This window comes from Ranitomeya variabilis, chromosome 4, assembly GCF_051348905.1.
Source record: "Ranitomeya variabilis isolate aRanVar5 chromosome 4, aRanVar5.hap1, whole genome shotgun sequence".
NCBI lineage: Eukaryota > Metazoa > Chordata > Amphibia > Anura > Dendrobatidae > Ranitomeya > Ranitomeya variabilis.
This window is the reverse complement of record NC_135235.1, coordinates 526,308,835-526,330,572: the sequence shown is the minus strand read 5'-3', so window position 1 is coordinate 526,330,572 and position 21,738 is coordinate 526,308,835. Positions and strand designations below refer to the sequence as shown.

Sequence of the window (21,738 nt, the reverse complement as noted above, 5' to 3'; positions counted from 1 at the left end):
TTTTGCCTTCAGAACTGCCTCAATTCTTCGTGGCATAGATTCAACAAGGTGCTGGAAGCATTCCTCAGAGATTTTGGTCCATATTGACATGATGGCATCACACAGTTGCCGCAGATTTGTCGGCTGCACATCCCAAAGATGCTCCATACAAGGCAGGATGGATCCATGCTTTCATGTTGTTTACGCCAAATTCTGACCCTACCATCCGAATGTCGCAGCAGAAATCGAGACTCATCAGACCAAGCAACGTTTTTCCAATCTTCTACTGTCCAATTTCGATGAGCTTGTACAAATTGTAGCCTGTTTCCTGTTCTTAGCTGAAAGGAGTGGTACCCGGTGTGGTCTTCTGCTGCTGTAGCCCATCTGCCTCAAAGTTCGACGCACTGTGCGTTCAGAGATGCTCTTAGGCCTACCTTGGTTGTAACGGGTGGCGATTTGAGTCACTGTTGCCTTTCTATCAGCTCGAACCAGTCTGCCCATTCTCCTCTGACCTCTGGCATCAACAAGGCATTTCCGCCCACAGAACTGCCGCTCACTGGATTTTTTTTCTTTTTCGGACCATTCTCTGTAAACCCTAGAGATGGTTGTGCGTGAAAATCCCAGTAGATCAGCAGTTTCTGAAATACTCAGACCAGCCCTTCTGGCACCAACAACCATGCCACGTTCAAAGGCACTCAAATCACCTTTCTTCCCCATACTGATGCTCGGTTTGAACTGCAGGAGATTGTCTTGACCATGTCTACATGCCTAAATGCACTGAGTTGCCGCCATGTGATTGGCTGATTAGAAATTAAGTGTTAACAAGAAGTTGGACAGGTGTACCTAATAAAGTGGCCGGTGAGTGTATATATATATATTGTATTTATATTTCATACAGCGCTAGATATCAGAAAAGCCGGTAATTCAATTGCCGGCTTTTGATATCTCCTTCACAAACCCGACAGGATATGAGACATGGTTTACATACAGTAAACCATCTCATATCCCTTTTTTTTGGCATATTCCACACTACTAATGTTAGTAGTGTGTATGTGCAAAATTTGGGCGCTCTAGCTGGTAAAATAAAGGGTTAAATCATGGAAAAAAATGGCGTGGGCTCCCGCTCGATATTCTCCTCCAGAGTGGTAAAGCCAGTGACTGAGGGCAGATATTAATAGCCTAGAGAGGGTCCATGGTTATTGGCCCCCCTGGCTAAAAACATCTTCCCCCAGCCACCCCAGAAAAGGCACATCTGGAAGATGCGCCTATTCTGGCACTTGGCCACTCTCTTCCCACTCCCGTGTAGCGGTGGGATATGGGGTAATGAAGGGTTAATGTCACCTTGCTATTGTAAGGTGACATCAAGCCAGATTAATAATGGAGAGGCGTCAATTATGACACCTATCCATTATTAATCCAATAGTACGAAATGGTTAATAAAACACACACACATTATTACAAAGTACTTTAATGAAATAAAGACACAGGGTGTTGTAATATTTTATTAGACTCTTAATCCACCTGAAGACCCTCGTTCTGTAATAATGGAAAAATAAAAAAAACAACAATATCCCATACCTTCCGTCGTTCAGGTCACGTCCCACAATGTAAATCCATCTGAAGGGGTTAAATCATTTTACACCCAGGAGCTCTGCTAATGCAGTCGCTCCTGTCTGTAAAACTTGGTGAATGAATGGAATGCAGGGGAATGTACTGTAGTTACCTCGAGTCGCGGTGATGCGCCCTCTGCTGGATGAACTCATATGAACTCGAGCCCGGGAATTTTTCCCACGCTCGAGTTCATATGAGGACATCCAGCAGAGGGCGCATCACCGCGACTCGAGGTAACTACAGTACATTCCCCTGCATTCCATTCATTCACCAAGTTTTACAGACAGGAGCGACTGCATTAGCAGAGCTCCTGGGTGTAAAATGATTTAACCCCTTCAGATGGATTTACATTGTGGGACGTGACCTGAACGACGGAAGGTATGGGATATTGTTTTTTTTTTATTTTTCCTTTTTTTACAAAACGAGGGTCTTCAGGTGGATTAGGAGTCTAATAAAATATTACAACACCCTGGGTCTTTATTTCATTAAAGTACTTTGTAATAATGTGTGTTTTATTAACCATTTCATACTATTGGATTAATAATGGATAGGTGTCATAATTGATGCCTCTCCATTATTAATCTGGCTTAATGTCACCTTACAATAGCAAGGTGACATTAACCCTTCATTACCCCATATTCCACCGCTACATGGGAGTGGGAAGAGAGTGGCCAAGTGCCAGAATAGGCGCATCTTCCAGATGTGCCTTTTCTGGGGTGGCTGGGGGAAGATGTTTTTAGCCAGGGGGCTGGGCCAATAACCATAGACCCTCTCTAGGCTATTAATATCTGCCCTCAGTCTCTGGCTTTACCACTCTGGCGGAGAAAATTGCGTGGGAGCCCACGCCAATTTTTTCCGCGATTTAACCCTTTAATTTAATAGCTAGACACACCAAATTTTACACACAGACACTTGGAACATTACTAATGAGGAATATGTAATAAAAGAAGGAATATGAGATGGTTTACTGTATGTAAACCATGTCTCATATCATGTCGGGTTTGGGAAGGAGATAGCAAAAGCCGGCAATTGAATTACTGGCTTTTATGCTATCTAGCGCTGAAGTAAATATATATATATATATATATATATGTGTGTCTCACTGACATATATATACCTATTCTATGTGTAGACATTTATTCTACCTATTCTATTCTGTCAGTGTGATTTTACTGTACACTGCACTGAATTGCCGGCTTTTCTCTATAACACCGGTGCGTATTTCTCGCAAGTCACACTGCTGGTCCGTGTATAATCCGTAATTTTCTTGCCCCCATAGACTTTCATTGGCGATTTTTTTGCGCAATACGGTGACAAACGCAGCATGCTGCGATTTTCTACGGCCGTACAAGACCGTATAATACGGATCAGTAAAATACGGCAGATAGGAGCTGGGCCATAGAGAATCATTGTACCGTATGCAATCCGTATTTTCTGCACCTCTCATACGTCCGTAATACTCGCTAGTGTGAGGCCGGCCTTAGTGTTTGCTGAAGGAAAACCGCTGCATTAAATACACATTTTTGTACCTGTATGTTATGCACATTTTGCCTTTGCATTTAACAGATAGATCTAGGACCAGAAATACGGTTGTGTGTGAGGCCTAATGGCGACTTTTAGGCTACAGTTACATGGACTCAGCTGCTACATTGCCGCACTATAGAAGTGAATGGAGTCACATGGCAACACTTGTACAGCCGTGCTCATGATTTTTTCGCCTTGTCGCGGTAATACAGGTGTTGCAATGTGACCCCATCCTTTTCTATGGTACTACGCTGTAGCAGCGGCACCGAACGACCAGCGGCCATGTGATGGCTGCAGCTGCCTAAGTCGCCATGAGTCTTATGTTTGCGCCTTATTCATTATTTAATGTGCGCCTTTTCACCTTTTTTTCTGCGCCATTATGGATGTGGTTTTCTCTCTCCAGATGTTTTATCCTAATTCATCATTTGCGCTTTTTCAATATGTCACAATATGTTTGCGCAATTAGTAAAGTCCTAAATTTGATTTAAATTCTGTGGAATTGAAGGATCATGCAACTTTTATCTCTTAACCCCTTTCCAACATCGGGCGTATATTTACGCAGATGTCAGACTCACTCCCTCCCTCGACATTTAACTTGCGCTACCGCCCACCGGTGACCCCCGTCACATGATCGCGGGTCACCGGTTTGATGGCATGACAACCAGAGGTCTCCTGCAGACCCCTATGGTTGTCACTGCTGGATTGCTATGAGCGCTGCCCGGTGGTCGGCGCTCATATGATGTGAGTAATTCTACTACATAGAGGCCATCGAGTTGTGGCAGCTTCTAGTCTCCCATGGAGGCTATTGAAGCATGCCAAAAGTAAAAAAAAAAAAGTTTTTAAAAATATATAAAAGTTCAAATCACCCCCCTTTAGCCCCATTCAATATAAAACAATTAAAAAAAAAAATCAAACCTACTGATATTTGGTATCGTCGCGTTTAGAATTGCCCGATCTATCAATAAAAAAAAGGATTAACCTGATCGCTAAACAGCGTAGTGAGAAAAAAAGACAAAACGCCAGAATTACATTTTTTTTGTCGCCGCGACATTGTATTAAAATGTAATACCGGGCGATCAAAAGAACGCATCTGCACCAAAATGGTATCATTAAAAACGCCAGCTCGGCACACAAAAAATAAGCCCTCACCCAACCCGAGATCACGAAAAATGGAGACACTACAGGTTTCGGAAAATGGCGCAATTTTTTTTTTTACCAAAGTTTGGAATTTTTTTTCACTTTTATAACATAGAACCTAGACATGTTTGGTGTCTATGAACTCGTAATCACCTGGAGAATCACAATGACAGGTCAGTTTTAGCATTTAGGGAACCTAGTAAAAAAGCCAAGCAAAAAACAAGTGTGGGATTGCACTTTTTTTGCAATTTCACCGCACTTGGAATTTGTTTCCTGTTTTCTAGTACACAATATGGTAAAACCAATGGTGTTGTTCAAAAGTACAACTCGTCCCGCAAAAAATAAGCCCTCACATGACCATATTGACGGAAAAATAAAAAAAATTATGGCTCAGGGAAGAATGCGAGTGAAAAACGAAAACGCAAAACCGAAAAAAGCTCTTAGGGTACGTGTCCACCTTCAGGATGGCCGGAGCAGCAAACCCGCTCCGCCCCCTTCTGTGACGTGATGATGCCGGATGTGTTCATTGCACACATCCGGCATCATCGCACCCCACACATAGGGCCCTGTGATTTACCTTGTGGCGGTGCAGCGTCGCCGCAAGGTATACGGACATGCTGCGATCTAAAAAGACGCGCTGCATGTCCGGAGTCGCAGGGCCGCCGGGTGCGTGTTACCACGCATAGTGGACACGGGATTTCATAAATTCCCCTCCACTATGCTGTAACATCTGGACGCTGCGTGCTTGATGCTGCAGCTCTGCACAGCGTCAAACACGCAGCGTTTCCTGAACGTGGACACATACCCTTAGGGTGAAGGGGTTAAAAAGATAAAAAATAACAAAGCATGCTTAATTTGATGCAAAATTCATCAACCCCGCGTGTTCCATTTTGAAGAATTTAGTGATAAAAATGGCAACGAATATCATGTAAATAAAGAAAAAAGGCAAGGTGAAAGAAAAAAACGCAGAGGATGATGAATGGGGGTCAGTGTCTGCAGCCCCCAGACTATCAGTGCATTAGGTGGGGTGCAGGTCCAGCCAATGTCCTGCCAGGGGTGCTGCTGCCTCGGGGTGGAGGGCACAGGGTGGCAGCACCAGACACACAGTCTGGCAGTGTCTGGCTCTTTGTCCTCCTCACCACACATCTTCCCAGCTCCTGTTTTCCAGTCCTCCTCCTCCCCCTTTGCTTAAATCCCCAGGGAGGAGGAGGAGGTCACATGACCGGGGGCGGGGTCTGTCCTTGTCTGCAAAAAAAAAAAAAAAAAAAAAGCCATTTTGAGAGAGAAGGTAAAAAAAAAGAAGAAGAAGAAGAGAGGAGAGAAGAAGAAGGGAGGAAGGGGAGACAAAGGGAGGGGGAGACAGGCAGGGAGGAGAGCGCTCCTAGACGGGGCTGGAGGGGGAGGGGAGAGCCATTTGGAGAAATAATCCTGGAGACAGGCGGACCACAGAGAGAGCAGCATCATCATCAGGTAAGGGCACCGGGGGCGGACCCTGCCTGCAGGATGTGCGCGGTGTGGGGGCACAGCTGGGGTGTGGGGGCCCCATAGGTCCTGGGATTAGATGGGGTCTTGTGCTGCTTTCCCTGCCCCCTCCCCAGGTCTGTATTGATGCTGTGGGGGATGGTGCTGTGTGCCCCCCTATATAATCCTGGGGCGCTATAGCCAGACACGGGCGATTCTTCCCAGGAACTGGATTTACCGCTCACCTGTGTGGATGCCCCCGCCATGCCCTGCTCTGGGTGGCAAACTTTTGGTGTATACATGGCAGGTCCAGTGATGAATTATTAGGATTTATCTCTGGTGGTCCGCGTCACCCTATGGCCACCTATAGATTGGTCCCCAGCTATGGACGGCATTTCTTCCATCATCAGCCTGTACTAATGAGGGTGACTGTCACCGAGGACGGACCGCTCCATAATGAGGTGACACCAGTGACCGCGTCCCCCCTATGTCAGTCACCCTTTACTGTCATTATAAACGTTAGCCAAAAAAATGTAAAATCCTAAATCCAAGGATCGGCGAATTCTATCAGGTTGGTAAATCTTCTGTCTGATGGGTTCTATCCGTATCTGGGTGACAACCAGTGTGGCTTCCCTAGCAGGCGGTGTCACCCAGCTTTCCCAGGATCGGATGTGGTGAAGAACAGACTGACAGAAGAGGACGACTCAAGGACTTCTGCTTCTGAGTGGAGAACATCCTCATTAAGCGATGACCTTTTCACGTATGAGCGCTGCTCCAGCCGCCTGTTCTGAAGACTACATCTGGATCGTCCGACTTGTCTATGCTTATGGGAAAGCTGGGTGACAACACTACACCAAGGCCCTAAGTAATGATCCTTCCTGGAGTTACACCGCTATGTATCTAGGCAGATTTGCTGATCTGGACTCTGGGAAAGCTGGGTGGCAACGCCTAGGGGAGCTGTAGTATCAGCATGGGAGGAAAGGGCAAAGAAACTCTGCTTTTCCCTAATTGATCACTTGATTAACTGATAGAAGTTGGTTACTGAGGCTGTACCCGAATATTCGTTTGTATTGTAGCGCTCCAAACAAGATTTCTTACTTTAATCTGGAAATCCTGGTAACGTGACATATGAGCGGACACCACAATACGTCTTCAGCACTCGTCTGCTTTAGAAAACTAATTTTCATCCACTGTGGGCCTCATTCATTATCACATATTAGTGACTTTTTATATACTTTTTTGTGTGTTTTTCAGCTATTTTTATCATTTGTGCCCGTTAAATCTCTACTTTGTCTTTTTAATGGTTGTCACTGTGGCCAGGATTTGGGGTTTCCAATTGTTTTTGGCAGCTGGATCGTTTGGAAGTTTTCAAAAGGTCACAAACCCCTGGAGTGTTTTTTTTCCTATGCGCCAGAATTTTCTGAACAAATATTGTGACAAAAAAATCCTGAAATGATGAATAGGACAGTTTATTTCTCAGTGTTCTGCAAGGCCTCATTCAGACGTCTGTGTTATTCGCGTACACATAAAATGGTACAAGTGTCACCAGTGATTTGGGTCCTGACTTGATCAGTGTTGGCTCAGTTTTTACCATCAGTGATTTCCACTTTTGGATAAATAAATGACAAATCTTCTCCTATACATTACAGTGCACATTGATGCCATAGACTTGTATGGGTAATTTTCATCTGTGATGCTGGTTAAAAAAAAAAAATGCACGTGTATGAGATTTTTTGCATGGACACACGGTCAAAACATGGACATGTGAACAGCCCCATAGAACATGCACCCATTAGGCTATGTGCACACGTTGCGGATTAGGCTTAGGAATTTCTGGTGCGGATTCTGTCTCTCCTGGCAGAAAACACACCTGCGGTTTTTTGTGCGGTTCCGCAGAGTTTTTTTGTGCGTTTTTTGCTGCGGTTTTCTTGCGGATTTGCTGCGTTTTTTACCCCTGCGGTTTTCTATAATGGAATGGGTATAAAAACGCTGCAGATTCACAAAAAAGAAGTGACATGCTACTTCTTTTAAACCACAGCGTTTCCGCAGCGGATTTTCCGCAAAGTGTGCACAGCATTTTTTTTTTCTCATTGATTTACATTGTACTGTAAATCAATTGCACTGCACTGCAAAAAACGCTGCGGATCCGCAGAGAATCCGCACCATGTGCACATATAGTCTATCTGTGAAGATCATGAAGCACGGATGTCTGAAGTCTTAAAGGGCCATTCTCATCATAGCCATTTCTGACATACCCGTAGCATTTCTCGGCAATGATGGCTCTCACCTTCCAGCTCTCCGGGAGATTCCATAGAACAGAGTGATGATGTGCGGCCATTTCCCTACTTGCAACAGCTGTGAGTTGAGGGTCGGGGACCCCCATTCTCAAGGTGCTCGCATGTCCTGTGGCTATGCCATAAGTATCCGAAATGGGAATACCCCTCTATTAGGGGAGGTAACTGGGCAAGATCCTTATCTATTGGCCAAGCGCTTTACACTGCTAATTCCTGCAGTCCCATAGACAGTGAAAGGAGCGGAGGTCAAACATGCCCACCTTCAAAGTTTCGGTGTTGATCATCTCAGGATCACCCGGACCCCTAGGGATCAGTAAGTTGTCCCTTTTCCAATGCATGGGGAATAACCAGTTATATAGATTATCTCTTGCTCTGGTGTAATTCTTAATTTGTCCTGTGGTGGCGCACTTACTGGCAAGTTTTCCTTACAGAGTACATCTGATCCCTGGGTGACCCTCTTAACAAGTGGGGATTAGCTAAAACCAAGAACCCCCTTTAAAAGTTACCATTGGGGATATAATGTTATATATATTTGCCCCCATATGTGGAACATTTGTTCATCCTGGGCCTCCTGCTTCAGGTATAAGACCAGAATTCCACTGATGTAGGAGAACAGGCTGTAAAGGGTCAGGTATAAATGTGATTTGTGGTGAGCAGACCGCCGGGTGACCTCCTGCTTGGCACAGCACGTTGTCTGCATATAGGTATATAGTCACTGGTTGGCGGTAAGACCCCACAACTGTTATGATTACTCAGCTGAGCGTTCTGTGTCTGTAGGGTTCCCGGGAGGGAATCCCACATAATACCACTAACCCAATTGTGGCATCAACCACTAACTACTGCGCTGGTTATTATTTCCTCTGCTGTTTGCTTAGTAACAGGATTATAGGAGAGTAGTCACAGTGCAATACATTAGGCTGTGTTCACACAATGCGTTCTCAATGCAGGGGGTTTTTTTTTCCCTCACAGGATATGCTGCAAAATGTCTGCGTTTTATCAAGGTTTTGGAACGTGTGGCAAAAAAAAAACCCTTTTGCAAACACATAGTGTGAACAAGGACTAGGGGTTCTGGCAAGAATGGTATATCAGTTTTAAAGGAGCACCGAACCTAAAGTTCTTGAATTGTTATAAGCTCTGAATCAGGACCAATCCATTGTGCTAGATCCGTCCTTCACAGGTATACACCCGGGAGTAGTCCTGCTGTATAACAAAGTGGCGTATACATGCACTGCATGCAACATGTGAATGGGGGCCTATGTGTTCGCCAAGCATGTACTTCTTTAAGATGCAGACTTGGGTTTACTGGCCTGTTATGTGGATTGGATCTGTAGGGTATGTTCACACTGCTTCTTTTTTCACTGTTTTTCGAAATAACAGAATGATCCTTTTAATTTGTACAGAAAAAAAAACTTACCGTCCAAATGTTCAGGTTTTTCAACATTTTGTAAAAGGAACCGGTCATGTCCTCAAATTCTATTTACCTGCAGATATAGGGTCAATCTGCAAGTTAAAGGGGTTTTGCCGGACTATTTTTTTACTACAGGCCTAAGAACTAACAGGCAGTTCATTGCTATCCACCTGCCTATTCTGCCCGCTGCCGATCTCTGCAGGTCTGCGTGGTCACAGCCGACTCCTGCTGGTGATTCTGCGGTTTCAGCTGATGTCCTGTCGACAGGGCTGCAACTTCTCTTGGGCTCTGATGAGGGGTCACTGCCGACCTCATGCTGATTGACAGCTGGGTACCTGCTGCATTACTGAGGATTCGGTTGTCAATCAGAACGACGCCAGCAGTTACAACCTGTCAACAGAGCAGCGCAGAAGAGAAAGAGCTTCTCTGTTGACGTGAAGCAGCAGAATTGCTGGCAGGTCAATGACCGCTCTGTGTTGGTGCCTGGAAGAACAGGCTGGAATTGCCTCTGTTAGCAACTACCTGCCAGTTCGTTTTTAGGCCCATAGTAAAAAATAAATTACATTTTAACGCTATTACAATGTTGTTTTGTTGCCTTACTGCAAGCTCGGCTATCAGGAGAAAATGAGCTTTATCACTGGCAGGAGTTTCCAGCTTTCAGTCATAGGAGTATGCACGGGGCGGCGTCAGTCATTGCTCACAGTACTGCTTACTATACTGTGAGTGGCAGCTCTCAGAGCTCACTGCTGCACAATGATTGGCAACTGGCTGTGCAACACATCTTTGCAGAGTCTGCAATCAAAGTCCCTTGCTTACAGCTGCTACTCAATGTGCTGTCAGGGGTGACTGAAGCCACACTGGAACGCCTGTATGACTGAAAGCCGGCGGCATCTGGGAAGAAAAATGTTCATTTCCTCTCAGTAGCCATACTTTAAGGTGGCAGGGCAGCATTGTAAGGCCGGGGTCACACTTGCGAGTGCAATGCGAGAAGCTCGCATCTATTCCTGACACTGCTGCTGGCACTCGGAACCAGAGCGTGCGGCTGCATGTATTTCTATGTAGCCGCACACTCGCAGCAGTGCCAGGTATAGATGCGACAGACTCGCTCACGTTTCTTGCATTGCACTCTCAAGTGTGACCCCAGCCTAACACTGATAACCTGCATATTAACCTTATATCTGCATGTTAGTAGATTTTCAGCACATGTCAAATTCTTCAGGTTTCAAAGATGCCAAGTAGTCAAATGTACATTCTTCAGTAATTGTTTTCTAGAAGTATGCTCCATACTTTACAATAGAAGTCAATAGGAATGCTTAACAGATCTTTTTGAGCGTCTTGTCAGCATTTTTGCTTCAAAAAAGGTTAAAATGTCTGGAAAATACCAGTAAAAAGGCTTCCAAAAATTGAAAAACTAACATTTTTGACAGCTGAAAAAGATGCAGTGTGAACACAGTCTAAGGGTATGTGCACACAGTGCGGATTTGCTGCGGGTCCGCAGCGGATTTTACCTCGCAGAAACGCTGCAGATCCGCATTGTGATGTACAGTGCAATGTTAGTTAATGGGGAAAAAAAAAGATGTGCAGATGGTGCGAAAAAATCAGTGCGGAATTGCGGCGGATTTCAAAGAAGTGCATGTCACTTCTTTTGTGCGGATCTGCAGTGTTTCTGCAGTCCTCCATGTTAAAAATCCACAGAAAATCCGCACAAAATCCGCAGCAATTCCGCATAAAAAACGCACAAAATCCGCGGCAAATCCACGGCTGTGGATTCTGCCAGGAGCTGCGGATTTTGTGCAGAAAATTCTGCACCTCTTTTCTTACGTGTGCACATAGCCTTAGGGTACGTGTCCACGTTCAGGAAACGCTGCGTGTTTGACGCTGCGTGGGGCCGCAGCGTCAAACACGCAGCGTCCAGATGTTCCAGCATAGTGGAGGGGATTTTTTGAAATCCCGTGTCCACTATGCGTGGAAACACGCATCCGTCGGCCCTGCGACTCCGGACATGCTGCGCCGCCGCAAGGAATAACACAGGGCCCTATGTGTGGGGTGCGATGATCCCGGATGTGTACAATGAACACATCCAGCATCATCGCGTCCCAGAAGGGGGAGGGGCTTAGCGCCGAGCGGGTTTGCCGCTCCAACGATACCGCCGGCCATCCTGACCGTGGACACATACCCTTACTCTGTATTGTTGCTAGTCTCTGTGTCATGTCATCGAGTCTTGTAATTGGACTGTTAGGCTGTGCGTACACTATCAGTATTTGGTCAGTTTTTTACCTCACTATTTGTAAAATCAGGAGTGGAGCAATCAGAGGAAAAGTATAATAGAAACACGTCAGCACTTCTGTATTTCTCACCCACTCCTGGTTTTGGCTTACAGATACTGAGGTAAAATACTGACCATGTGAACGGTGCCATAGGGAGATGCATAACTGAGTCCGCCAGTGGGTAAAATACCAGCCTTCCCGCAAGTAGCCCGCATCTTGGGGTGTCAGATTAACAATGGCAGATTCTCTTTGTCACATAATGATTCACCTCGGAGCAGCAGAAATCTGTGTCCTGATCGGGCCAGAAATCATACCTGGCTCCTGTCTATCCTCCCTCAATACATTGGCCTGCGCTTCCCCTACATCCTCCAGGGGGCAGTGTTTCCAACCATTTCTATAAGAAGAGGCCTAGTGATAACACAGGCGAGGTCTGCGCTCACTTCTTTCCGATGATGGTATTTATTTACATAGGGCTTACCGCTGTTAACCCTTATGTTACTGCTTGCGGTTTAGATTTGCATATGCTTACTAAATTCCATATCCTTCTGTATCTGCAGAGTCCCCCTCCCCACACCCCTTCCCCCTGCTGCACAATGCATCGGACCATGCGGATCAAAATGACGGAGCTCAACCCGCACCTAATGTGTGCACTGTGTGGAGGGTACTTCATCGACGCTGCCACCATTGTGGAGTGCCTGCATTCCTGTGAGTAGTAAAACATCCCTGCTATATGGTAGGGTTGTGACTGGCGTGTGTGGTGCTTTTTTGTCGGGCCGCAGTCGCCTTACCTCTGGTTGTCAGTTTGAAAATAGATCCAGTGTAATTTCGTTATTGCGGAAAATGCGAGAAATGGTAATAAGGGTTTACTGCATCCTCCTTGGTGTGGAGTCTGTCGGCACTGACTAGTGGTCTGCTCCCATGATGCCACCATGCTAATATCTCATGTTGTTCTTGTCCTTCCACAGTTTGCAAGACTTGCATCCTGCGCTACTTAGAAGCCCACAAGTTCTGCCCCATGTGTGACTCTCAGGTGCACAAAGGACGGCCACTTCTGAGCATCAGGTTGGTATCCTTGGAGTCACAGCTGAGGGCTGCCATGTTTAATGCTGATGGCACGAATATTCTAGTCTGCCGTCCTGTTCTGGTCATCAAAAGTATCGGAGCCCTGACAGAGCCTTTTAAAGTCAGTGTAGTCTATTGGGATGAGCTGGCATCAGACGTAGCTCCTATATAGCCATGGGGCTACTGTCAGCCGGGACGTAGATTTACCTGGTGGACCGTCATCTATTAGGGTATGTGTCTGGGAAAGCTGCGTGACTGACATGGCTACCATCACAGCTCACATAGGAGCCATCATCCTTATCCAGGATGTTTGCCTATCATTATATATTATTACTGTACCGTGTAGGAAATCTTAGGGTGCGACATTTGCATTGCAATAACGATACCGAAAACTATATTAAACCCCCCTGTAAAATGGTTAAATTATCCACAGAGGACTTACAATTGTTGATTTTCTTAAATAATTTTCTGTACAATATGGTGCTCGCTGTGTCAGTATGGATTGTGCATGTCTTTACATTATGTTCTTGTTTAGGTCGGATAAAACACTACAAGACATTGTATATAAGCTGGTGCCAGGACTCTTCAGAGGTGAGAGCACATTATGTGTGGGCTAGGGCTGACAGGCTTGGTTTTCTTCCCACTTGCATCTGTAACGTGCATTATCACTCACTATTATGTCCACAGACTGGGTATAATCATCACATGGTAAAGCCACACTAGCAATAATCCATAGCTCTCTATGGCCAGTCTCAGACTGTTGTCATACAGCCACTAGAAAACATTGTATGAAGACCCAGAGGCCAGCCGGCCCGTCTACTGGCCACACATTAGAAAATGACCATTATGAGGCTCCTGTTAGATACTTTTTGTGACACCAATGGGCTTATCAAATGCCAACCAAAGGCCAATATGGCTGGAACAGTTTAGCTTCAGTCATTGCTAGTCATTGAAATGTTGTTTGTACCAGAGTTGTGTGTAAAGCTGACATCATAGTGGAGACCAAGTCTTTAGGTATAATAACTTATAGCTTTGCTGTCCAGAACGACCTTCGCAGGCCAACCAGAGCTAAAAGTTAAAACCCCATAGTCTGATTCACTACTGCATGGCCAGCCTCCGCTTTTATTTAAAGGGACTCTGTCAGCACAGAATGAGTGATCAAACCTAGTACAGGCGCACGGGGCATCATGGCGGGCCAATCATTTATATACACCTTCCATCCTGCCTGGTTTCCATCTATCTCTGCTCTTCTCTGGCCCTATAAAGACAGAGCTGTCAATCAAAGAAGAGAAGGGATGAGATCAGGGAAAACAAGCAGATGGGAAAGTGTATATAAATGTTTGGCCCCGCTGTGATGTACCGAGCGCCTGTGCTTCGTTTGATCTGTCATTCTGTGCTGACAGTCCCTTTACATGCCCCATACATATCGGAGCACAGTTGGCTGAATGCGCCAATATCAGATGCACCAGATAGCCATTTAACGTGTATGGGGTCTCCCAGCTGTCCTCGGTCAGATAATGTAAGGGGAGAGAAGTCGCGGGCAGGAGTGTCCAGTAGCGACTTACTCTCATCTCCCCATACAGAACACCTTCACACTTGGCTTGGCGGTGGTTGGGAGAGATAACTGTCTACTGAACGAGCGTTCGTTTCTATATATGAGACAGAACAGGGATCCTGTGCATGAAGGATATTTGAGTCAATAGCTCCTTTATGTGTCTGACAGAAGCTGCTGTGGAGGTAGATGTGGCCCCCTTCTCTCTAGGGCCCCTGTGTTGTTGCACCAATGATATATCCGCCCCTGGGTCAGTGTCATGGAAGAGTTTCACTGGTTTCTTTCTTAGCTACTATCAGGAAATCCTCGTATTTCCCTTACATTATCACACTGATTGTACCATAGTCCCCAAAGATCATTTCTGACTACGGCACCAGGAAGCCATGAATATGATACACATTGATCCAGCCCTGTTCTAATTCTTATTGATTTCCACTTTGTAATATAGGGAGTTCATCAATATAGATGAGGAGCCATGACAGAACCACATGTGGGTACAAGTAGGACCATGCAGACGCGCCAAGACAGGGCGCTGGTTCCCCCGAGCAGGGAGTGATGGCACAGAGTTGCAGACTGCCCCTGTGAACCCACTAGCAGTTTGCCTGGCATATTACAAGGTCGAAAAGTTACATACTCCCCATATAGCCCAATAAAAGGTATTGGAGGGTTGTGGTAATGGTAAAGGGGTGAATGCAGAAGAAGGTGTTAATTATATATCTGGTCATAATCACAGGTAGCTGTTGAATGAAAGGTATCACTGTCCTAATGCCACCAATAATAAGCACAGGCAGGACGGGAGTGTTGTCTCAGTAGCTGGGGAAACAAGAATTAAAGCAGAAAATACATTCTTCTTATCAAATTTTTTTCCAGATGTCAGCTCAATTTACATATATTTTGGAAATAGCCTACAGATTTCTGGCTATCTTAAAGGACAATGTTTTTACTTCAATGCACATATTTGGCTAGAAAGTATATTTGCAGTAGGGTGTCTTTAAACAATTTGGAGAATTTGACTTCTACAGCCTCTCTGTATAACAGTACATACAGGACTGCATAATGAGTTAACAGCGAATGTGCTATCAACTCTTCATTAGTGGGGTTTTTCAGTTTTGGAAAACCACTGTCCTCCAGCTATAGTTTGTTGCCCAAAAAACAAACTCAGGATTACTCGCCCTCCCCAGGTCCAGAGCTGAGTCTCTACCGCATCTCCCAAGGGCTCCTATTGTCTGCAGTGTTGATGTCACATCTCAATTGCTACAGCCAATCAGTGAGCTCAGCTGCTTTGAGCGTCTTGTGTCATCAATTTGGGCAGAGGCGCTGAGCTTACCCACTTTCTGCAGCGCTGTCGATGTAATGTCAGCGCTGCAGACAATAACAACCACTGGGAGCAGCGGTGGAGGCTCATCACTGGACCTGGGGAGGATGAGTAAAAACAAAGCCGGAGGCACTCGCTTTTTACCAGGGGCTCTCTTGTCTAAGTGGACAACTTCTTTATTGACTAGTTGAATACTTTGATGCGCTTCAAAGATTTTTCAGCAGAAGAGATAATCTCACTGAAATTAGACTGTTAATTGTTTCCATGGTCTGTACTGTGATAAATAGAGGCTGAAGAACAGTCACACATTATTAATATATCCTTGTTGCAAAAATGCTTCTTATCTAATAAAAAAAACCCCAACTTATTAATTTAAAAAAATTCCCCAAAGGTGTCCATATACTTTAATGAGTGAACATAACATTTTCAGCCTGTGCAAGATCCAGTCAGAGAGAAGTAGGAAACTCTTTTCCTTCAGGAGGACAAGATCCTATGGGATCTGTCCCAAATTCTGAGAAGATGATTAAATCTGGAATAAAAGCACAGCGGTATAAGAGCGGCCTTACACTGATAGTAGTGATGCGCTAAATCTAAAGCTCATTTATTGTCTCCACAGGTGAGATGAAGCGAAGAAGGGAGTTCTACTCCTCGTACGCTCGTAAAGAAGGTGCGTGTTCTCATGACTGTGTCACTTACTACAGCTGACCCTCCCCAGTGGAACGTCTTGTGTTCACACAGTATATCTGCGTGCAACATAACCCTGGTAGTGCTCGCATACGTAGTGTCACTTGTCAGTAATGTCACCTCTTAGTCTGCATAGGCTATGTGCACTCGTTCAGTATTTACAGCAGATGTCTATGATGCAAAAACAAGACTGTCGGCAGGAAAAATGCTGCTTAACCCCCTTCATATTTTTAAAACTTTTTTTTTTTACTGAAAGGGAACCTGTCACGACAAAAAATGCCATTAACCTGCAAATATGGGCTGTAAGGCTATGTTCACATGTGTTTTTGCTGTGTTATTTTCTGCAGGCAAAACTTGCTCTCTTGGCAGTAAAGAAGCTGCTTACAAAAATCAGGTTTTGCTGCGTTTTCGTTGCCTCTTGTGCTTGCTGGTAAAGCTTAGTGTCCAGTCAAAACCATGATTCAACTTCCTTAAGGTTTTTGCACCAAAAACGCAGCAAGACCTGATACCTGTGTTTTTGCAGTTATCCATTACTTTCTATGGGTGAAAAAACAAAACCAGTTTTCAAAAACGCAGTAGTTTTCCAAATCAGTCAGGTAAAAAAAACCAATGTGTGTGTATGAGATTTCTGAAATCCTATAGCTTTTGCTGGTACTGTAAAATGCAGCCTAAAATTTGCATAAAAACGGCAAAAACGCAACATTTGAACATGGCCTAATTGCTTCTCCGACTCTGACCAGTGCAGAGCCAGTGCCGGGGCGCGGTTACAGACAGCACTCTCTATACTTAGAGCGGTGACCAAACCAGTGCCTGCACCGCCCCTGTGACTGAAACCGGAACGCTGTAGGGGGGAATAAGGTTTTATCTTTTCACCGCATCATTCGGGTAAGTGCAGGCACCAGGCAGTTTGGTAACGCTATTAACATGCAGATTAACAACATATCTGTAGGTCAATAGCGTTTTTTGTGATGACAGGTTCCCTTTAATAGTCCCCGTAGGAGACTTGAAGCTGCGATCGTCCAGTCGCCTGTGCTGTACATAACATACATTCAGCAGAAATGACGACCTCTTATGAATGCCATTCACATGAGTATCGTAATGTCAGGAAGAGGGGTCTTCTGCAGGCCATTACTGATCAGTCTGTTGGGTGTCCATGTTTTACAGCTAACAGTGGCTCCAGCTCCGAGCAGGGGGAGAAAGTCACCGAGACTGGAGAACTGGTGGTACACGAGGAGGAGAGCATCAGTCTGTCAATCCAGTTCTCAGAGGATGCAAGGTATATAGATAGGCTGCAGGTATACACTGGGCATGGAGGAGTTGCTGTCATCAGTCCTGATGCTCTAATATTCCGTTTTCACATCTCTAATTCTACCAGGGATGAGGCACAAGACTTGGCAGACAGTGAAGATCTGGAGAAGGTAATCAGCAAGGCATGGATATATGTGTCGTCACCCAGCCGACCCTTGTATGACAGCTGTGCAGGGCCGGCTCCAGGTTTTTGAGGGCCCCTGGCGAAAGTCTCAGTGGACCCCCTTTAACACATACCACGATTCATGATGCACAGATAGAGCAGAGAAATATAGGTATAGTACAATGCCAGATTTCACTTCTTACAGGAGTGATAGCTATTGTACAAAACCATACAGCAGAGGGGCTTTATATAAGTCAACCCCTTATATGTTAATTGAAAACTTTTTAAAGTAAACATTAGAAAGTATTAACGTAGAACATTTGTAAACGTGCAAAATGGGTAGCATATAGCACAGCCACGTAGTATATAACACAGCCCACGTAGTATATAGCACAGCCACGTAGCATATAACACAGCCCATGTAGTATATAGCACATCCACGTAGCATATAACACAGCCACGTAGCATATAACACAGCCACGTAGTATATAGCACAGCCACGTAGCGTATAGCACAGCCCACGTGGTATATAGCACAGCCCACGTAGCATATAGCACAGCCCACGTAGCATATAGCACAGCCCACGTAGCATATAGCACAGCCCACGTAGTATATAGCAGCCACGTAGCAAATAACACAGCCCACGTAGTATATAACACAGCCACTTAGTATATAGCTGCCACATAGTATATAACACAGCCACATAGTATATAGCAGTGTGGGCACCATATCCCTGTTAAAAAAAATAATCAAAATAAAAAATAGTTATATACTCAACTTTTGGCGGCCCCCGGATCCAGCCCAGGCCTTAGCGATGCTCCCGTTCCCAGTGATGCTTTGCAACAATGACCTGTGATGACGTAGCGGTCTCGCGTGATCCCACGTCATCTGGGGTCATTTCGCAAGGTATTACTGGACACGGGAGCTGCTGGAAGCATCGCGAGGATCGGGAAGGCTGCGGGGGCCGCCAGAAGGTGAGAATAGCACGATTTTTTTTACATTATTTTTAACATTATACCTTTTTACTATTGGTGCTGCATAGGCAGCATCAATAGTAAAAAGTTGGTCACACTTGTCAAAATGGCCCCCACCCCCGTCTCGCTAGGGCCCCGGCACTTGCCCGGGTGCTGACGCCGGCCCTGCAGCTGTGCTCTCTGTGTGAATTATTTTGCGGACTTGCTTCTATGGCTGACTTTCCACATCTCTCCTGATAGAGGAACAGTCTTCGTTTCCTGCGCTGTCCTGCAGCCATGACCATATCTCACCTCGCTAAATTCTTACGAAATAAGATGGACGTCCCAAGCAAGTATAAGGTAAAGGCCAAAATAGAAACCTAATGCCTGTTTTTGATAAGAGTAAATCTGATTATTAGGATATCCCATAATATTAGGAGTCAACTATTGGGACTTTTAAGCAAGTTGATGCTGCTGGTGACTCAGGAATGATAGGGGTCCGTGCAGTCGGACACCCACCAATCGAAATGCAGTCATATCCTAACGCTGCGGCATAACTTTCTAAGGTGGTAAAATAACTTTATCTTTGTAGAAACGCTTAACTATACACTAGACATAAATAAAAAAAGGGATCAATCCACATTTGGAGGTCCGAGTGCACAGAGCCCTACTTATATTATATGCCTGGTGATTGGAGGTAACTTTATATTAAATAGTTTGGTAATACATAATGCAGTACAATTATCTAAACTGTAACCTCTGGGATAATTGGTGCTGTCTTTGGACACATTACATGATATGGCTATGTTCCCGATTCCTTGTGTGAAGTCTCACCCTATACTTTTGGTTGCAGGTTGAGATTCTGTATGAGGAGGAGCTGCTGAAGGACTACTATACACTAATGGACATTGCTTACATATACCCCTGGGGACGGGTAAGTTCTATGCTATAACATGGCATATGATGTGCCTGTTACTGTCTGTACACACTGACAATCGGGGGACTAGCCACCTACAAATCTCAACATGCCGCATGCTTTTTACCTTCTCCCTATTGCAAGAAACAAGAGTACTCAGCCAGTCCAAGCATGGATGACAGCTGAATATCCCAACTTTATACTGCTCTGAGCCCACCTGTGGGCATCTTTACTGCTATGGTGCGCTCAAGGCAGAGGTATTGTGATATTAAACCGGTATTTGCCATGGTGTGAGGCTGGCCATACATATCAGATAGCTGTTGGTCAAATCCTCAGTAAGGCTGACAGTAGAGATGAGTGAACCCAAACTTAAAAGTTTGGTGTTGGTACTTGACAGGTAGTGCCCGGTGCTAAATGCCAAACACGGACTTATCCTGGAAGTTCGTTGCAATGCTACTACTGTTTTCAATGGAGATCTGGTACCCAAACCAAACTTTGGAATAAAATTCAGGTCAGGTATTGGAACACGAACTTCCATGAGCGCACCGCTCATCCCTAGCTGATAGCTATCTTTTTCAACACCCACCCCTACCCAAATACATATGCTGAGCATGCACGTGTTCTCCAGGGGTTAGTATGCAGCTGGTATAGTATATTTGGGCAGCAATTTAACTCTACTGAGAATAAAATGATCAGGCAATAGTAATCCGGTGCTTATCTTCTGCCATCAGAGGAAGTCAGGGGGGCCCCTCCATATACATTAGCGGATTGACAGGTTCAGATGAAAAACAGATGGCTTTACACTTACGGCATTATGTGGGTTAACGGCAAACTTTGGCATTGAGGCAGGGAAGAAAAATAATATAAGGTTCCAAGTATTAGTGTTCTGTGCCAGGAATCTGATCCCTGTACATATCTCCTCTTTTGTCAGACTGGTCCTCTACCTCTCAAGTATCGGGTACAACCAACCTGCAAGAGATTACGATTTAGTCGTCCAAGGAGCCTACAAGAAGCCAACCGAGGAACAACGTCAGAGGGGGAATCGACCAGTGACAAGGCCAGCAGCCCAGCGCAAATACCTTCTACCTCCTCTTCTCTCCCTAGCCCTGCCACGCCATGCCAAGGCTCTCCTAATCCCAGCACTGAACTTGCCCCCCCATCCACCATCCATAATGGGCACTCTGCCAGTCGAGGGCGTAAAGTTACGCTCAATGGGGTTCCTGGACCCCCGCTCACTTGAGAATTTTAATTCCAGAGTCTTTTATACATATGTATATATTATAAAAAAGAACTTTTTTTTTTTTTTATTTTCTATGGACAAGAGTAATTTAATCCCTCCTTATACCTAAAATCTTTTGTAATGTTTTCTTATAATTTATAAGCGATTGGGATGAGTCTATTTCATTCTCGTATGAATTCAGCACTGCCCGATCCACAGCAGTTGAGTTACTATTACCAGTTTTGTTACACATTTGTACTCTGAATGAAAGTAACAGGCCTTGATGGGTCATCATTGGGACTGGCTGGCTGCAGGACTCCTTTCTACAGGGTGTATAATAAGTTATTTACTTTGCGTGAACTTTGAAAGTCATGAGCAGTAATGTGACCGGAGAACTTGTTTAATTCTAGCATTTATGTAAGATGTACACTCCGGGGGACGCCACATTCCTTATTGCGCTATTGAATGTATGTTTTTCAAGGTGCCCTCAGTAGCACCACAATAACATGGCACAACGGGGTCCGCCAACCCCAGTTTTCATATGAAGCCCACCAAGCATTTTGTGTCCCTGTGGTGGGTGGGATTTTTGGGGTTGTGGGGTGTCTCTACCTGTCAATATAAATAAAGATATACAAATTGTTTTTGTGTATTTTGATTATGGTTCATTGTGTGAAAAGAAAAATCTAAACTGTGAGCACCTCTTAGCAGAAGTTATACAGTACTTTCACGATTTTTTATTTTAATATAAATCTTCCATCTTTTATTGTCTGAAAATTCTGTGCCGATAGCTTTCTCTATCGCTTCATTGGCCGGACACAGGAAACCATGGGTGTGTATGCTGCTGCAAGTAGGAGGCTGACACTAGGCAAATAAAAAAAGGTCCTCCGCCGCAGTGTACAACCCACCGACTGTCACTATGTCTACCAGTTTAGCTTAGTGTCAGTA

The 21,738-nt window shown here is 45.0% G+C and overlaps 1 protein-coding gene across 5 annotated transcripts; it reads left to right on the top strand.

Annotated features, from left to right (window-relative positions):
* Positions 1 to 5,454: 5,454 nt before the first annotated feature.
* PCGF2 (polycomb group ring finger 2) lies at positions 5,455 to 21,441 on the top strand. 5 transcript variants are annotated; one of them, XM_077252302.1, is made up of 10 exons: positions 5,455 to 5,721; positions 12,239 to 12,386; positions 12,647 to 12,743; positions 13,279 to 13,334; positions 16,227 to 16,277; positions 17,459 to 17,570; positions 17,670 to 17,712; positions 18,920 to 19,018; positions 19,512 to 19,592; positions 20,506 to 21,441. In XM_077252302.1, exons 1-10 carry the CDS (start codon positions 5,470 to 5,472, stop codon positions 20,812 to 20,814), a joined length of 1,248 nt encoding a protein of 415 aa, XP_077108417.1. In that variant the 5' UTR covers positions 5,455 to 5,469; the 3' UTR covers positions 20,815 to 21,441. The 5 variants fall into 5 exon arrangements, with proteins under 5 accessions (XP_077108417.1, XP_077108419.1, XP_077108420.1 ...); XM_077252304.1 differs by lacking the exon at positions 5,455 to 5,721 and adding an exon at positions 5,734 to 6,283; XM_077252305.1 differs by lacking the exon at positions 5,455 to 5,721 and adding an exon at positions 8,161 to 8,319.
* Positions 21,442 to 21,738: the final 297 nt, after the last annotated feature.

Excerpts from the sequence above, each read along its gene's own strand:
- PCGF2 (XM_077252302.1), top strand. The coding sequence starts at position 5,470 with ATGACCGGGGGCGGGGTCTGTCCTTGTCTGCAAAAAAAAAAAAAAAAA. Across the intron at positions 16,278-17,458 it reads CTCGTACGCTCGTAAAGAAG|CTAACAGTGGCTCCAGCTCC; the intron begins GTGCGTGTTCTC and ends CATGTTTTACAG. Across the intron at positions 17,713-18,919 it reads ACAGTGAAGATCTGGAGAAG|AGGAACAGTCTTCGTTTCCT; the intron begins GTAATCAGCAAG and ends CTCTCCTGATAG.